The 13,597-nt window shown below is 41.4% G+C and overlaps 1 protein-coding gene across 1 annotated transcript in view; it reads right to left on the reverse strand.

The window, feature by feature from the left end:
• Positions 1-891: 891 nt before the first annotated feature.
• The window catches only part of NARS1 (asparaginyl-tRNA synthetase 1), a 20,222-nt gene continuing 7,516 nt past the window's right edge, over positions 892-13,597 (reverse strand). The window contains exons 6-14 of the mRNA XM_037738636.1: positions 11,977-12,095; positions 9,779-9,865; positions 7,258-7,479; positions 6,948-7,147; positions 6,434-6,569; positions 5,640-5,753; positions 3,020-3,151; positions 2,569-2,700; positions 892-2,009 (exon numbers count right to left, since the gene is read on the reverse strand). Of these exons, the coding sequence (XP_037594564.1) occupies positions 1,878-2,009; positions 2,569-2,700; positions 3,020-3,151; positions 5,640-5,753; positions 6,434-6,569; positions 6,948-7,147; positions 7,258-7,479; positions 9,779-9,865; positions 11,977-12,095 (1,274 nt within the window). The 3' untranslated portion in view covers positions 892-1,877. The remainder of the gene's footprint in view (positions 2,010-2,568; positions 2,701-3,019; positions 3,152-5,639; positions 5,754-6,433; positions 6,570-6,947; positions 7,148-7,257; positions 7,480-9,778; positions 9,866-11,976; positions 12,096-13,597) is intronic.

A 13,597-nucleotide genomic window follows, 5' to 3' on the forward strand; every position in this document is an offset into this window, starting at 1 on the left:
ACCATGCCCAGCTAACTTTTTGTATTTTTAGTAGAGACGGGATTTCACCATGTTGACCAGGATGGTCTCGATCTCTTGACCTCGTGATCCACCCGCCTCAGCCTCCCAAAGTGCTGGAATTACAGGCTTGAGCCACCACGCCCAGCCCTTCAATATTTTAAAACTCTCCACCTGTTTACACCATAAAAATTTAGGCTAATTGAGCCTAATCTCTTCACTTAAATTCTAATAAAGTGAATTGCCTAGTTGAAGTCATCTACAGCTCATTCACATTCTTCCAAGTATTTATTATTTAAAGATGCAGGCCGAATTGATTATAAATGCCTCATTTCCTTTTTTTTTTGAAAGAGAGTCTTGCTGTTGCCAAGCTGGAGTGCAATGGCACAATCTCAGCTCACTGCAACCTCCACTCCCAGGTTCAAGCAATTCTCCTGCCTCCGCCTCCCGAGTAGCTGAGGTTACAGGCACCTGCCACCAACCTTGGCTAATTTTTGTACAGATGGGGTTTCACCATGTTGGCCAGGCTGGTGGTCTTGAACTCCTGACCTCAGATGATCTGCCCACCTCTGCCTCCGAAAGTGGTGGAATTACAGGCGTGAGCCACTGCACCCAGCCTAAAGGCCTCATTTCTACCTGTCATTTCCCTTAACTGCAAAACAGGATAAAATCTAATGTGTTCAAAAGTAACACAAAAGATTACAAAAAGGATTTAACCATGACCCACAAATCTTTTTTAAAAAAATTCATTCTCATTATCATATATAATATCTACTAAATTTATCAGTACCAAATTTCACATATACATATATCATAAAAAACATAAAAGAATTGCAAAAGCACGAACTAATGTGATACAGAGATGTTTAGCTTTAAGAAAATTAAGCCAGCAAAGAGCTTTTACTTGTGTTCATTTATTGAATGCTGGGAGTACAGATTATTGAGAATACATGACATGCATTTGGGGGAGAAATTAAATCTGAAATGAAGCCATCCAGTAAGTCTGCTGTGAGTTAATAAGGTAGCACAGATTAGATGTAAGGACAGAGTGGTAAAAACTAAAACAGCCACTTACAGTTGTTATTAAGATTCCAGCTGCAAATTCTTTTGGAACTTATTTATTCTTAATTACTTAGGAATTACCAGGAAAGAGGGAAGATCAGTCTGCCTCTTTACCTTAAGCTAAAGCTAACAGGGATACTGTGAATCACTGAAGACCTCTCCCCAGAATTATGCTCTTACTTCAATACCTTTAAGGCCATTCTGGTTTTACAAATTCTTCCCTATCAATTAGTATGTCTCAGACTTATAAGCAGCTATGCAGACTTAGAAAAGATTAATAACTGATGCAAAAGACTGTATTCATTTGATTCCAGTGTCTAACTGCTGAATCATACTGTGGTCTAATATGAGCAAATTTTTATACCATATTGCCAATTTCCCCTCCAAGATTTTTGTTGTAACTCATTGATGCAATAAAATAAATCAAAGAATTCCAGGTACACTTAAAAGGACAGAAAGATTAAGTTACTGGAATATCTTAGACCATGATCTAAAACTGTTGAATTACACAGATATAACTTGAATAAAATGATTAACTTGAATGAAGTGAATAAAATGCCGAAATGTATCCCTAACTACAGTTTCATGCCAGCTATTTCTCCCAAACTTTGTAATGGATATCTTTTCTTAAGATGACAACCCTAATATCACTCGATGTTCAGGTGATTTGGGGTACTTTTATGGTAGCAGAAAGAAAAAAAGAAAGAGAAAACACCAATGGAATGAAAAAAGGAAGATTTTGGCTTTTTGTTTTCTTTTTTAAAGAGGCAGCCTGTTTTTTTTTCATAATCATTCCTCCGCACTTCTGGAGACATGGGTTATGGCTTGCAGCGCTGGACAAATCGAGGGTACAAGCACACGTCTCGGATGTGATACCTATTCAGAATCCATGTTAAGAATCGTTCCAGGCCCAAGCCATAGCCTCCATGTGGACATGTGCCATATTTTCTCTGTTTAAAAAAAAAAAGAAAGAGGAGTAAACACTTAGTTAAAAATTTCATCTAAAGTAGTTAAAATTTTCCACTGTGAAAGGAGTTAGTTCCCTGTGGTTAAGAATTCAACTATGGCCAGATTTGGTGCCTCATGCCTGTAATCCCAGCACTTAATCTCTATGCCTTCATGAACCATGTATAAAGAAATAATTTGGTATGAAAAATCAACCGGGGATGAAGTACCACCCTGGAAAGAGATTTTTAAAAACTTTGAAACTAAATCAATGTCTCTTTATAAGAGGATAATGAAGAAGAGTACTAGATACTGGTAGGATCAATTTTTTAAAACTCAGTTGCAATCAACAAGCCAGCTGTTAAACAGGCTTTCAAATGAAATTAACATAACTTGGTCAAGACAAAGCTGACAATATTCACACACATTAGTATAACAGGGAAACTGAATACAGCTCATTCAAATAGCAAAGTACACCCTGAATTCTCCCCTTTTAAAAATTTCAATATATACAGAACGATTACAGTGAAAAAATTTTAAGAGTGCTTAAAAAATTGGTTTTACCTGATCTGTATACCAGTAATAGGGAGTGGGGTCGATCCCTTCCCTTTTATAACCTGCCAGTATTTCTTCACTATCCCAGATACGCATTGAGCCTCCCACAATCTCACCAACGTTGGGCATCAACACGTCGACCTTTAAATATAAGCAAAAGAAGATACACAATTACTATCAAGCGATCAGACACAGCACTGCTCTAGAGTTTCAATGAATATTACAATTAAGCTCTGAGGGCTAAAGGAGGCACTATTATTATGTAATATTCAAATATTTACATTTCTCTAATTTAACAAAGCGTGTCAACCCCAATCAGGAGAGGGGGAACAAGCCAACGTCTTTAAATATTGTCATTTAGATAATGAAATATGTGCCATGAGCTGTATCTGATTCCAGATGACAGTTCCCACCCCCTTGAAAAGCAAAATTATTAATACACTTTGAAACAGAAACTGACAGACTCAGTAAGACGGGGATCCTCAGGACATCGTTGCATGTAGAAGGACTTGATTTCCACAGGAAATCGACACAGCAAGATTGGTTCATTAATGGTGTCTGTCATCAGTCTCTCAGGAGCTTCTGGGATATCCTGAGGTTAAACAAGATTTCATTAACATTTACAACTTGAATCACAACAAGATAGAAGCAGCTCCTTCATCCTGCACCAGTCCTTCCTCCTATCAGTTCAACAGAGTAGAGGATACACACCTACCTTTAACTCACACACATTTGTGTAAAGAATAATTTCTTTCAAAAAGAAATAAACATATTCTTAAAACTCAGTTATTTAATGAACTGTAAAAGATCTGCCTCCCTTTACAGCATACCTCAAGCACCATGCTGTTTGATGAAGGAAAATCAAAAAAACAAAAACAAAAGCCAACCCCAAGTTGTGACTAGACACAGCTCAGTATTTTTCTCAGTGGCCTGTTTTGTCTAGCTCTGAGGCGAATGAGGTCCACTTAGTCCCATAAGGCATAAGGTAATCATGAATGCTCCAGAACATCATTGATCTACAAACAGAGTATATTACTAATGACACTAATCTTCAAACTCTCCTCTTATCTGCCCTTCTTTCCTGTTGTAATCAATCACTTATGCCTCTGATGACAGAAAGACAGAATCCTAAGACAAATAACCAATGTCAAACTGCTAAGTGTAACCATACCTGGAGCTCTCTCTCAAAACATCCTTCTGTACCACATATAAATTAAAGTTAACATATAAGCTCAAATGGAAAACTCTTGTCCCATTAAAAACGGATTGAGAACTGGAGAAGACTCATAGATTTGTTTAATGGAAGAAGTGAAATGGAGGAAACAATCACCCAGCACACCTGTTTTCAAGCTCCCAGTCCTGGAGCCCTTGCTTCCAGGAGATGAGAGGGGGAGCTCTAGTTTCTCAGCTTGCATCTGCTTTACACAGCGGGGGTCTGCATAAGATTTAGTCAGGGGAAAACCTGTCTAAGGCCTGAGGACCACGTATCTACTCTAGTGTCCTCATGTGTATGGAATGATAGCAATGTATAGTAAATGCTGACAGGCTCCCCGTGCCATGGTCCTGGCTAAGCATTTAGCTCCTGTTGTCACCACAATCTTGCAAAACAGATGTTACTTCCAAGGTAGAAATAAGGAACCTGAGACGGGGGCCACTGGCCTTCAGTTACATAGCACAAAAGAAAAGAGCTGGGAGCTAAGCCCACCTGCGGGAAACTTCTGACTCCACAGCTTGTGTAATCCACTCAACCACACGATTTTACCAACAGGTACACAAAGTACTCAAGTTCTCAATACAAAATTTTGTTATTACACATCATAGGCTGAATCCACAGGCTGGGCACAGTGTGGCTCACACCTATAATCTCAACACTTTGGGAGGCAGAGGTGAGATGATTGCTTGAGGTCAGGAGCTGGACCAGCCCAGTCAACCCAGCAATACTCTCCATCTTGTTAAAAGCAAACAACGGAATTCACAAAAGCAATAAGAGTGCTTTATATAGACCTAGTATATTGTTTTCTCCTCTCTATTAATTCTGTCTAAACCCCAAAACTAGTTAGCAGTAGCTACTCACATTTTAACTGTAAAACAATTTAGATGTGCAAATATTATGTAAGTAATGGTTAAATGCACAGGGAAGATGGCCTACCACAGTGTTGAAAACGTGAGCCTGATGCAGTGGCTCATGCCTGTAATCCCAACACTTTGAGGGGCCGGGGTGGGAGGACTGCTTGAGCCAAGGAGTTTGAGACCAGCCTTGGCAACATAGGGAGATGCCATCTCTACAAATAATAAAAAATTAGCTGGGCATGGTGGCTCACACCTATAATCCCAGGACTTTTGGAGGCTGAGGGAGGATGATCACTTGAACTCTGGAGTTCAAGGCTGTAGTGAGCTGTGATCACACCACTGCACTCCAGCCTGGATGACAGATGAAGACACTGTTCCAAAGAAAGAAAATTTGCAACCCAAGTGCATGCTGGGAGAGTGGTTCTCAGGCAAAACCGAAATGCCGTTTATCTGGGGCACTTACTCGGCTTCCTTCTCCACAAAGACCTTCTCTCTTGATTTTGCATTTTAACCAATGGCTATCTTCTTTCTCACCTTCCACATTAAGGAGTTTTAAATCACTGTTTTGGGGGAGGGGATGAACCTCTTTTTAAAAGCTAAAGATATTCTCTCCAGAAAACCAAAACAAATGTATCTATATACCAACACTGCATGTGATTTCAAAAGCTTCGCAATCTTTTAAAGCACTCCTGCCAGTCTAGAGAATAAGGAGAACTTATAAGCTGTGGCCAAGGAAGAACAATGAAGGAAGGGGGAAGAGGCAAAGCCTGAGACCTGAAGGCAGCTTAGAAACTCACTCATACTTACTGGACGCTACAGAACAGGCACTGTCCTGAGACTCTACATCTGTTAGCTCAGTGGATCTGCAGGCAACCCCATGAAGCAGGTTCTGCTGTTACCATTTATTTGAGGACAGGCAGACGCCACCCACATTACTAGTTCATTAACCAGAAGAAGAGAACCACTGAAGCCCAATCCCAGTGGAAACAATGAGAGAAAGGAATACATACTTCTCCAAATTCATAGAAAGTTCCATCTTCTTTCTTTATATCGTGTTCTTTTAGCCACACGATAGCATCTGAGTAGTTCATCCGTTTGAAAGGCCGTGTGGGGGGCTTAAAGTTCTATAGCAGAAAGGAAAACTACAATGTATGCATATATATATGCACATTAACACTACAATTTCCATTTTAAAAAACTATTCACCATTATTATAAAATATCACTTCAGTCGAGTGTGGTGGCTCATGCCTGTAATCCCAGCACTTTGGGAGGCTGAGATAGGCAGATCACTTGAGGTCAGGAGTTTGAGATCAGCCTGGACAACATGGTGAAACCCCATCTCTACTAAACACAAAAATTAGTCGTGGGTGGTGGCAACCGCCTGTAATTCCAGCTACTCGGGAGGGTGAGGCAGGAGATTGCTTGAACCTGGGAGGTGGAGGTTGCAGTGAGCTGAGATCACGCCACTGCACTGCAGCCTAGGCAACGAAGCAAGACTCCATCAAAAAAAAAGGAAAAAATATATCTATATAACTTCAGACTAGAAAACTATGTACATATTCCTAAAGCAGAAAGCATATGAGCCTCTTCTTATATAAGTTAAAACATCATAAAATTATTGAAAATAACTAAAAACATTATAAAATTATTGACAATAACTAATATCAATGTCTAGTCTTCAAAATAATTAGTCACTTATTTCAGCTCACCAAGCCATCAAATCTACAAAAACTGATGGTGAAGACTTCATTGTCTTCCAAAAAAGGACTGTGACTTTTTCTTTCCATAAACCCTGTACCTACCGGGTTGAGTTCATGCACTATGCTGGCCACAGGTGACTTCAATACTCGGTCTACCACATCACAGACCAAGTCCTCCAGTCGGTTCAGGAGGTCCTCAAAGCTCAGGAAAGGACACTCGGCTTCCACGTGAGTGTACCTGAAGAATGAGAAACTAGCTCAGTGCTGCTTTGCTCCTGCACTGTTTTCTCTCCAGCAAGGCTTTTAACATTGGTAAACCATCAATAAAATTCCGACCATGCTATGAATTCCCAACTTTGCAAATTAGTTGTGGACACCTCTCTTCTCTACGGAGTAGCAATTTCTTGTTTACTCCTTTAAATGTAAAAGACCGAGTCAAAGTGGAAAAGAGACCTTAGCTTCGATCTAAGGCGGCAAGACTTGGTACGATGTTCTTCTGTTAGCCTCTTAATATATCAGTTTTTTTTTTTTAAGCATAGACATCATTTACCTACACTAAGATTTCTTCTCTACAAATATTACCTAAAAAGAAATAAACAAAAAGACAATTTCATACTCAGCCAGGTGCCTTCGTGTTCTGGACTGTTCTGCCCGGTATGACTGCGCGATGCAAAAAACATCTCCCAGGGCTGGGATGCAAGTCTCCAGGTATAACTGAGAGGACTGAGTCAAAAATGCCTCTTCCCCAAAGTAGTCAAGCTTGAAGAGTGTGGAGCCACCTTCTACTTGTGTTTGCACTAATGTTGGAGGGGCAACCTGTTCAAATGCAAAGAAAGAGTCAATCAATACCTATCATGAGCACCGCCATTCAAGTTTCAAAACGGCAAAAATGTACTGTTTGCAAAAGCTGACAAATGCATACTTACTTCACAGTACCCCCTATCAAAGAAGTGATCTCTAAAGCACCTGGTGATCATGGACCGTGCTCTGAAGATTTTGGACATGTTTTCCCCTCGGATCATCATGTGTCTGTTGTTGAGTTGGACGTCAACGTCAGACTCCTCATTGATCAAGTTGTCAGCTCCTCCAGCAGGGGCCAAGCCAATGAGTTCCCAGAAGTCACAACTCAGCTCATGGCCACCTGGAGCCTGCATTTTTTAAAAGTGGTGTCCAGAGAAAGAGAGAAGGAAAAGGAAATAAAAAATTAACAGTATTGAGAGGATTTTAATTTATGTCAAAAGTTTTGGTAAGCTGAGATTTTTAAGAACCTCATAATTCTCAGCCTTACCCTTCTAAAAATAGACCTAATAGTCTAGTTTTATATTGATATTTTTATGAATATTCTCTGTGGATAAATACACATTCAAATACACAGAACTATCTCTTTTTTTTTTTGAGATGGAGTCTCGCTCTGCTGCCCAGGCTGGAGTACACTGGCACAATCTTGGCCAACCTCCACCTCCTGAGTTGAAGTGATTCTCCTGCCTCAGCCTCCCGTATAGCTGGGAGTTGACAAAGCTGATCTTGAACTCCTGACCTCAGGTGATGCCTCAACCTCTGAAAGTGCTGAGATTACAGGTGTGAGCCACCACACTCTGCCACAAGTATCTTTTTTTGAGATGGAGTTTCACTCTTGTTGTCCAGACTAGAGTGCAAGGGCGCAATCTCGTCTCACTGCAACCTCCACCTCCCAGGTTCAAGCAATTCTCCTGCCTCAACCTCCCAAGTAGCTGGGATTACAGGAATGCACCACCATGCCAGGTCAGTTTGGTATTTTTAGTAGAGATGGGTTTCTCCATGTTGGTCACGTTGGTCTCAAACTCCAACCTCAGGTGATCTGCCTGCCTCGGCCTCCCAAAGTGCTGGGATTATAGGCATGAACCAATGCGCCAAGACACAAATATCTTTTGAAAATAGAAATGCACAGGCCGGACACGGTGACTCATGCCTGTAATTCCAGCACTTTGGGAGGCTGAGGGGGGCAGATAATTTAAGGTCAGTTTGAGACCAGCCTGGTCAACATGGTGAAACTCCTTCTCTACTAAAAATATAAAAATTAGCCAGGCGTGGTAGCAGGCACCTGTAATCCCAGCTACTCGGGAGGCTGAGGCATGAGAGTCACTTTTACCCAGGAAGAGACTGCAGTAAGCTGAAACTGCGCCACTGCACTCCAGCCTAAGCAAGGAAAGTGAGACTTAGCCTAAAAAAAAAAAAAGAAAACAAAAGAAAAGGCAGGGTGTGGTGGCTCACGCCTGTAATCCCAAAACTTTGGGAGGCCAAGGCAGGCAGATCACAAGGTCAGGAGTTCAAGACCAGCCTGGCCAACGTGGTAAAACCCCATCTCTACTAAAGAGACAAAAAATTAGCCAGGCGTGGTAGCTCATGCCTGTAATCCCAGCTACTCAGGAGGCTGAGGCAGGAGAATCACTTGAACTGGGAAGGAAGAGGTTGTAGTGAGCCAAGATCGCGCCATTGCACTCCAGCTTCTGAGAAAACTCTTGTCTGAACAAAACAAAACAAAACAAAACGAGGCTCTAAAATTCTATTAAGAAAGTTTCAATTTTAGACTACAGTTCTCCGAAAATTTTTAGGTGGGTTGTTAAGTTTTTGTTTCCATCTGGCTACAAAGTAATTCAAATATCTATAGCACAGTGGCTGTATTATATCCCATAAGGATGATTCAGGAATTCTGTAAGGCTGGAAATCGTTATATTCATTTTATCACATGAGCTGTATAGTGTAGATATTTCACTGGAAAAGGGACACTGAATTTGGCATGTACTTCACATTTATTGCATGTACATGCTGGGATGGTTAATATGAAGTGAGGACTTGATTGGAATGAAGGATACAAAGTATTTTCTGGGTGTATCTGGGTGTTGCCAGAGGAGATTAACATAATCTCCCAGTCAGTGGTCTGGGAGAGGCAGACCCACCCACAGGGTGGGTGGGTATCACCTACTCGGCTGCCAGCATGGCTAGAAAAAGTCGGAGGAAGAAGGTGGACGGGCAGACTTGCTGAGTCTTCCAGCCTTCATCTTCCTCCCATGCAGGATGCTTCCTGTTATGGAACATCAGACTCCAAGTTCTTCAGCCTTTGGACTCTTGGACTTACGCCAGTGCTTTGCCAGGGGCTGTTGAGCCTTGGTCACAGACTGAAGGCTGCCCTGTCGGCTTCCCTACTTTTGAGGCTTTTGAACTTGGACCCAGCCTCTACTGGCTTCCTTGCCCCACAGCTTACAGACGGCCTATCGTGGGACTTCATCTTGTAATCATGTGAGTCAATTCTCCTTAATAAACTCCCTTTCATATACACATATATCCTATTAGCTCTGTCCCTCTGAAGAACCCTAATACATATGCCAAACACCAAAGATCCAAAGACACTGGAAAACAAACCAATAAACAAACTACGCATTCACCCAGTGTGAAACTCAATCCACTCACCTGCTTGCCCTTTGGGGTAAGGTTTAGCATTCCATACACTGCAACGCTACTCTCCGTGGACAAGAGTACTCCATTGTAGCACAGACACTATAAAAACGTCAAAGTTCAAATTTAGTTATTCACATTGATTTAAAAATTCTACCATACAGAAAGTTAAAGGGATTATTTGCAAACAAGTTAACTGGTCAAATACTAGTAAAATAAAGAAATGGCCACTGATTCTCAATAAGAATAGCTACTTTTGTGGAAGACAGAGATTTATCTATATATACACATATAAATGTAAATACACACTTTCCATATATACATATGTATAAATGACACTGACCCACATCACTTAAAATGTCTGGACAGTTTATTTATTTTAAATCCAGACTATTAAAATAACATACAGGTTGGGCACAGTGGCTCACACCTATAATCCCAACACTTTTGGAAGCTAAGGTGGGAGGCTCACTTAAGCCCTGGAATTCAAGACCAGCCTGGACAACATGGGGAGAGCTAAATAAAAATTAGCTGGGTGTGGTGGTTCTCACCTACAGTCTTACTTGGGAGGCTGAGGTGGGAGAACTGTTTGGGTCTGGGAAGTCAAGGCTACAATGAGCTATGATGATGCCACTGCACTCTTTCTGAGAAATCCTGTCTCTCAAGAAAACAAACAAACAAAACCATACAGAGCCCATCTACTATAATCACTTCTTACTAAAGTCATTAGGAAAAAACTGATGGGGAACTTTAAAAGGAAGGAGTCAGGCTGCCAACACCTGAACCCACTACTCATAAAAAAGACAACCAGCTGGACTTGGTGGCTCACACCTGTAATCCCAGCACTTTGGGAGATGAGGCAGGTGGATCACCTGAGGTCAGGAGTTCGAGACCAGTCTGGTCAACATGGCAAAACCCCATCTATACTAAAAGTACAAAAATTAGCTGGGCATGGTAGCAGGCACCTGTACTCCCAGCTACTCAGGAGGCTGAGGCAGGAGAATAGCTTCAATCTGGGAGGCGGAGGTTGCAGTGAGCAGAGATTGCGCCACTGCACACTCCAGCCTGGGTGACAGAGTGAGACTCCAAAAAATAATAATTAAAAAAAAAAAAAGACAAGCCTCTGGATGTGATGCAACTAAAAGAACACAGCTTCGCCCATGAAGCAGTTGTGTCAAAAACCTGAACCCAATCAGGCCTAACCTCCAATTTATAAACAATACAGAGACTAGAACAACAAGCTAAAGGACACCACAAGGATGCAAATAACCAAATCCAGAATGTGAGCAGTTCCACAGGACAACCCACTAGGGTTTTCCCAACAAATACACAGTAATGGGGGAGGGGGGCCGAGCAAAAGAAAAGAGAATGCAAAGGGAGCAGTTATAGATTAAAGAAAATTTCAAAGTCATATCACTAAATGCAGCATGTCAATCTTGTCAAGATCCTCATTCAAATCAATCAACTATAAAAAGGCCTTATAAACTGATAACAAGAATCTGGATATTAGATCATATTTAGTAGCTGTATGAATTTGGTGGAGGGTGTGTTAATAGTGACTACAGTATTTTTCTTTCTTTTTTTTTGAGACAGTTTTCCTCTGCTGCCCAGGCTGGAGGATGGTGGTGTCATCTTGGCTCACTACGACCTCTGCCTCCCGAGTAGCTAAGAGTACAGTTATGCACCACCACGCCTGGCTAAGTTTTGTATTTTTTGTAGAGCCAGGATTTTACCATGTTGTCCAGGCTGGTCTCAAGCTCCTGGGCTCAAGCAATCTACCCACTTCAGCCTCCCAAAGTGTTGAGACTACAGGCATGAGCCACCATGCCTAGCCATATTATTTTTCTTAGTGATGCATAAGCATGGTATTTCAATAAAATGATATAATGTCTGAGGGGCAATATCATACCAGGATTGGCCATATTGGTAGTTACAGAGGTTGGGTGATGGGCACTTGAGGATTTTTTATATGGTTCTGTTTTTTAATGTGCTAGAAATTTTCCACAACAAAAGTTTTCTCCCTCTAGTCTTGCTAAGGTATAATAAACAAATAAAAATTGCACGTTTATGATACAAAGTGATGTTTTGATGTATTCATTGTCAACATAATAAAAGTTTTAAATAAACGTATACAGATTCTAGAATTCACAGAACAATAAAGGAATCTACTAAAAACATCTGATTTTCAGGCATAAATAAAGGAAAATATTTACCAACTCATCCGCCAAGACACACTGAAGAAAACCTGTTCCATCTCGCAATACCAAAAACATTAAATTCTTTCCTAAAAAGGAGAAATAATAATTTAGGCAGACTGTTCTCAAATTATGAAAACCAGGTTAGTTTTTCAAAAAATTTTTTTTTAAGATAGGGTCTCACTTCGTCACCCAGGATAGACTGCAACAGCACAATCACAGCTCACTGAAGCCTCCACCTCCTGGGCTCAAGCAAACCTCCCACCTTACCCTCCCAGGTAGCTGGGGCTACAGGCACGTGCCATCACACCTGGCTATTTTGTAGGGACTGGGGTCTCACTGTGTTGCCCAGGCTGGTCTCAAGCTCCTGGGCACAAGCAATCCTCCTACCTCAGCCTCCCAAACTGTTGAGATTATAGGTGTGAGCCACTGCACCCAGCATGATTTAATCTTATCTAAAGAAAACTCAGAGGTTAAACATTGGAAGTTCACACCTCCCACATGGCTCCCTTCCCTGGAAGTACCCACTGGTAATACCATTACTAAGTATTTGTAAAATACTGTATTTTCATTGTATTGGACTTTCAAATCATACATGATCCCCAAGATCCACACAACCAGGGGAAAGCAAGACAGAAGGCAACAGGAGTTAAGGGATTGCGGCTTATCCACCCCTGAATCCCCTGCAATGTGTGGCACAGTACTGTGCACTCAGTGGGTGATGCATAAATGTTCTTGAACAAAATCACTTTTCCTTATTTATGTCCCAAAGGTCCTTCACTGAGATCTACTTAAAACATTTCATTTGTATTTTTTGCCCCCGCTCCCCTTTTTTTTGAGATGGAGGTTCACTTTTGTCACCCAGGCTGGAGTACAATGGCACAGCCTTGGCTCACTGCAACCTCCGCCTCCTGGGTTCAAGCAATTCTCCAGCCCCAGCCTCCCAAGTACCTGGGATTACAGGCACGAGCCATCATGTCCAGCTAATTTTTTTTTTTTTTTCCTGAGATGGAGTCTCCTCTGTTGCCCAGGCTGTAGTACAGTGGCATGATCTCGGCTCACTGCAACCTCCGCCACCTGGGTTGACATGATTCTCCTACTTCAGTCTCCTGAGTAGCTGGGACTACAGGTGCCTGCCACCATGCCTGGCTAATTTTTGTACTTTATTAGTAAAGATAAGGTTTCATCATAATGGCCAGGCTGGTCTCGAACTCCTGACCTTGTCATCCACCCACCTCGGCCTCCCAAAGTGCTGGGATTACAGGCGTGAGCGACCACACCTGGCTAGTCCTACTTTTTAATAAAAGATTTGCTACTTCCTTATAATAAATAGTAAAAGCAATGTTTAATATTTAAAAATATATAATAATAATAAAAGAGGAAAGAGAAAACAAAATGTCAGAACCAAGGAAAATGCAAATATACTGATTATAAGAGTCAAAACTATGGCCAAGTTTCAGACTCAGATGTAAATTTCCTATAGTAACATCCCTTGGTTTTCACTAAATAAAACTCAGCTAGACACGGTGGCTCACACCTGTAATCCCAGCACTTTGGGAGGAGGCTGAGGCGGGCAGATCATGAAGTCAGGAGTTCAAGACCAGCCTGGCCAATATGGCAAAACCCCATCTCTACTAAA

This window comes from Cebus imitator, unplaced genomic scaffold (assembly GCF_001604975.1).
Source record: "Cebus imitator isolate Cc_AM_T3 unplaced genomic scaffold, Cebus_imitator-1.0 Scaffold55, whole genome shotgun sequence".
Classification (NCBI taxonomy): domain Eukaryota; kingdom Metazoa; phylum Chordata; class Mammalia; order Primates; family Cebidae; genus Cebus; species Cebus imitator.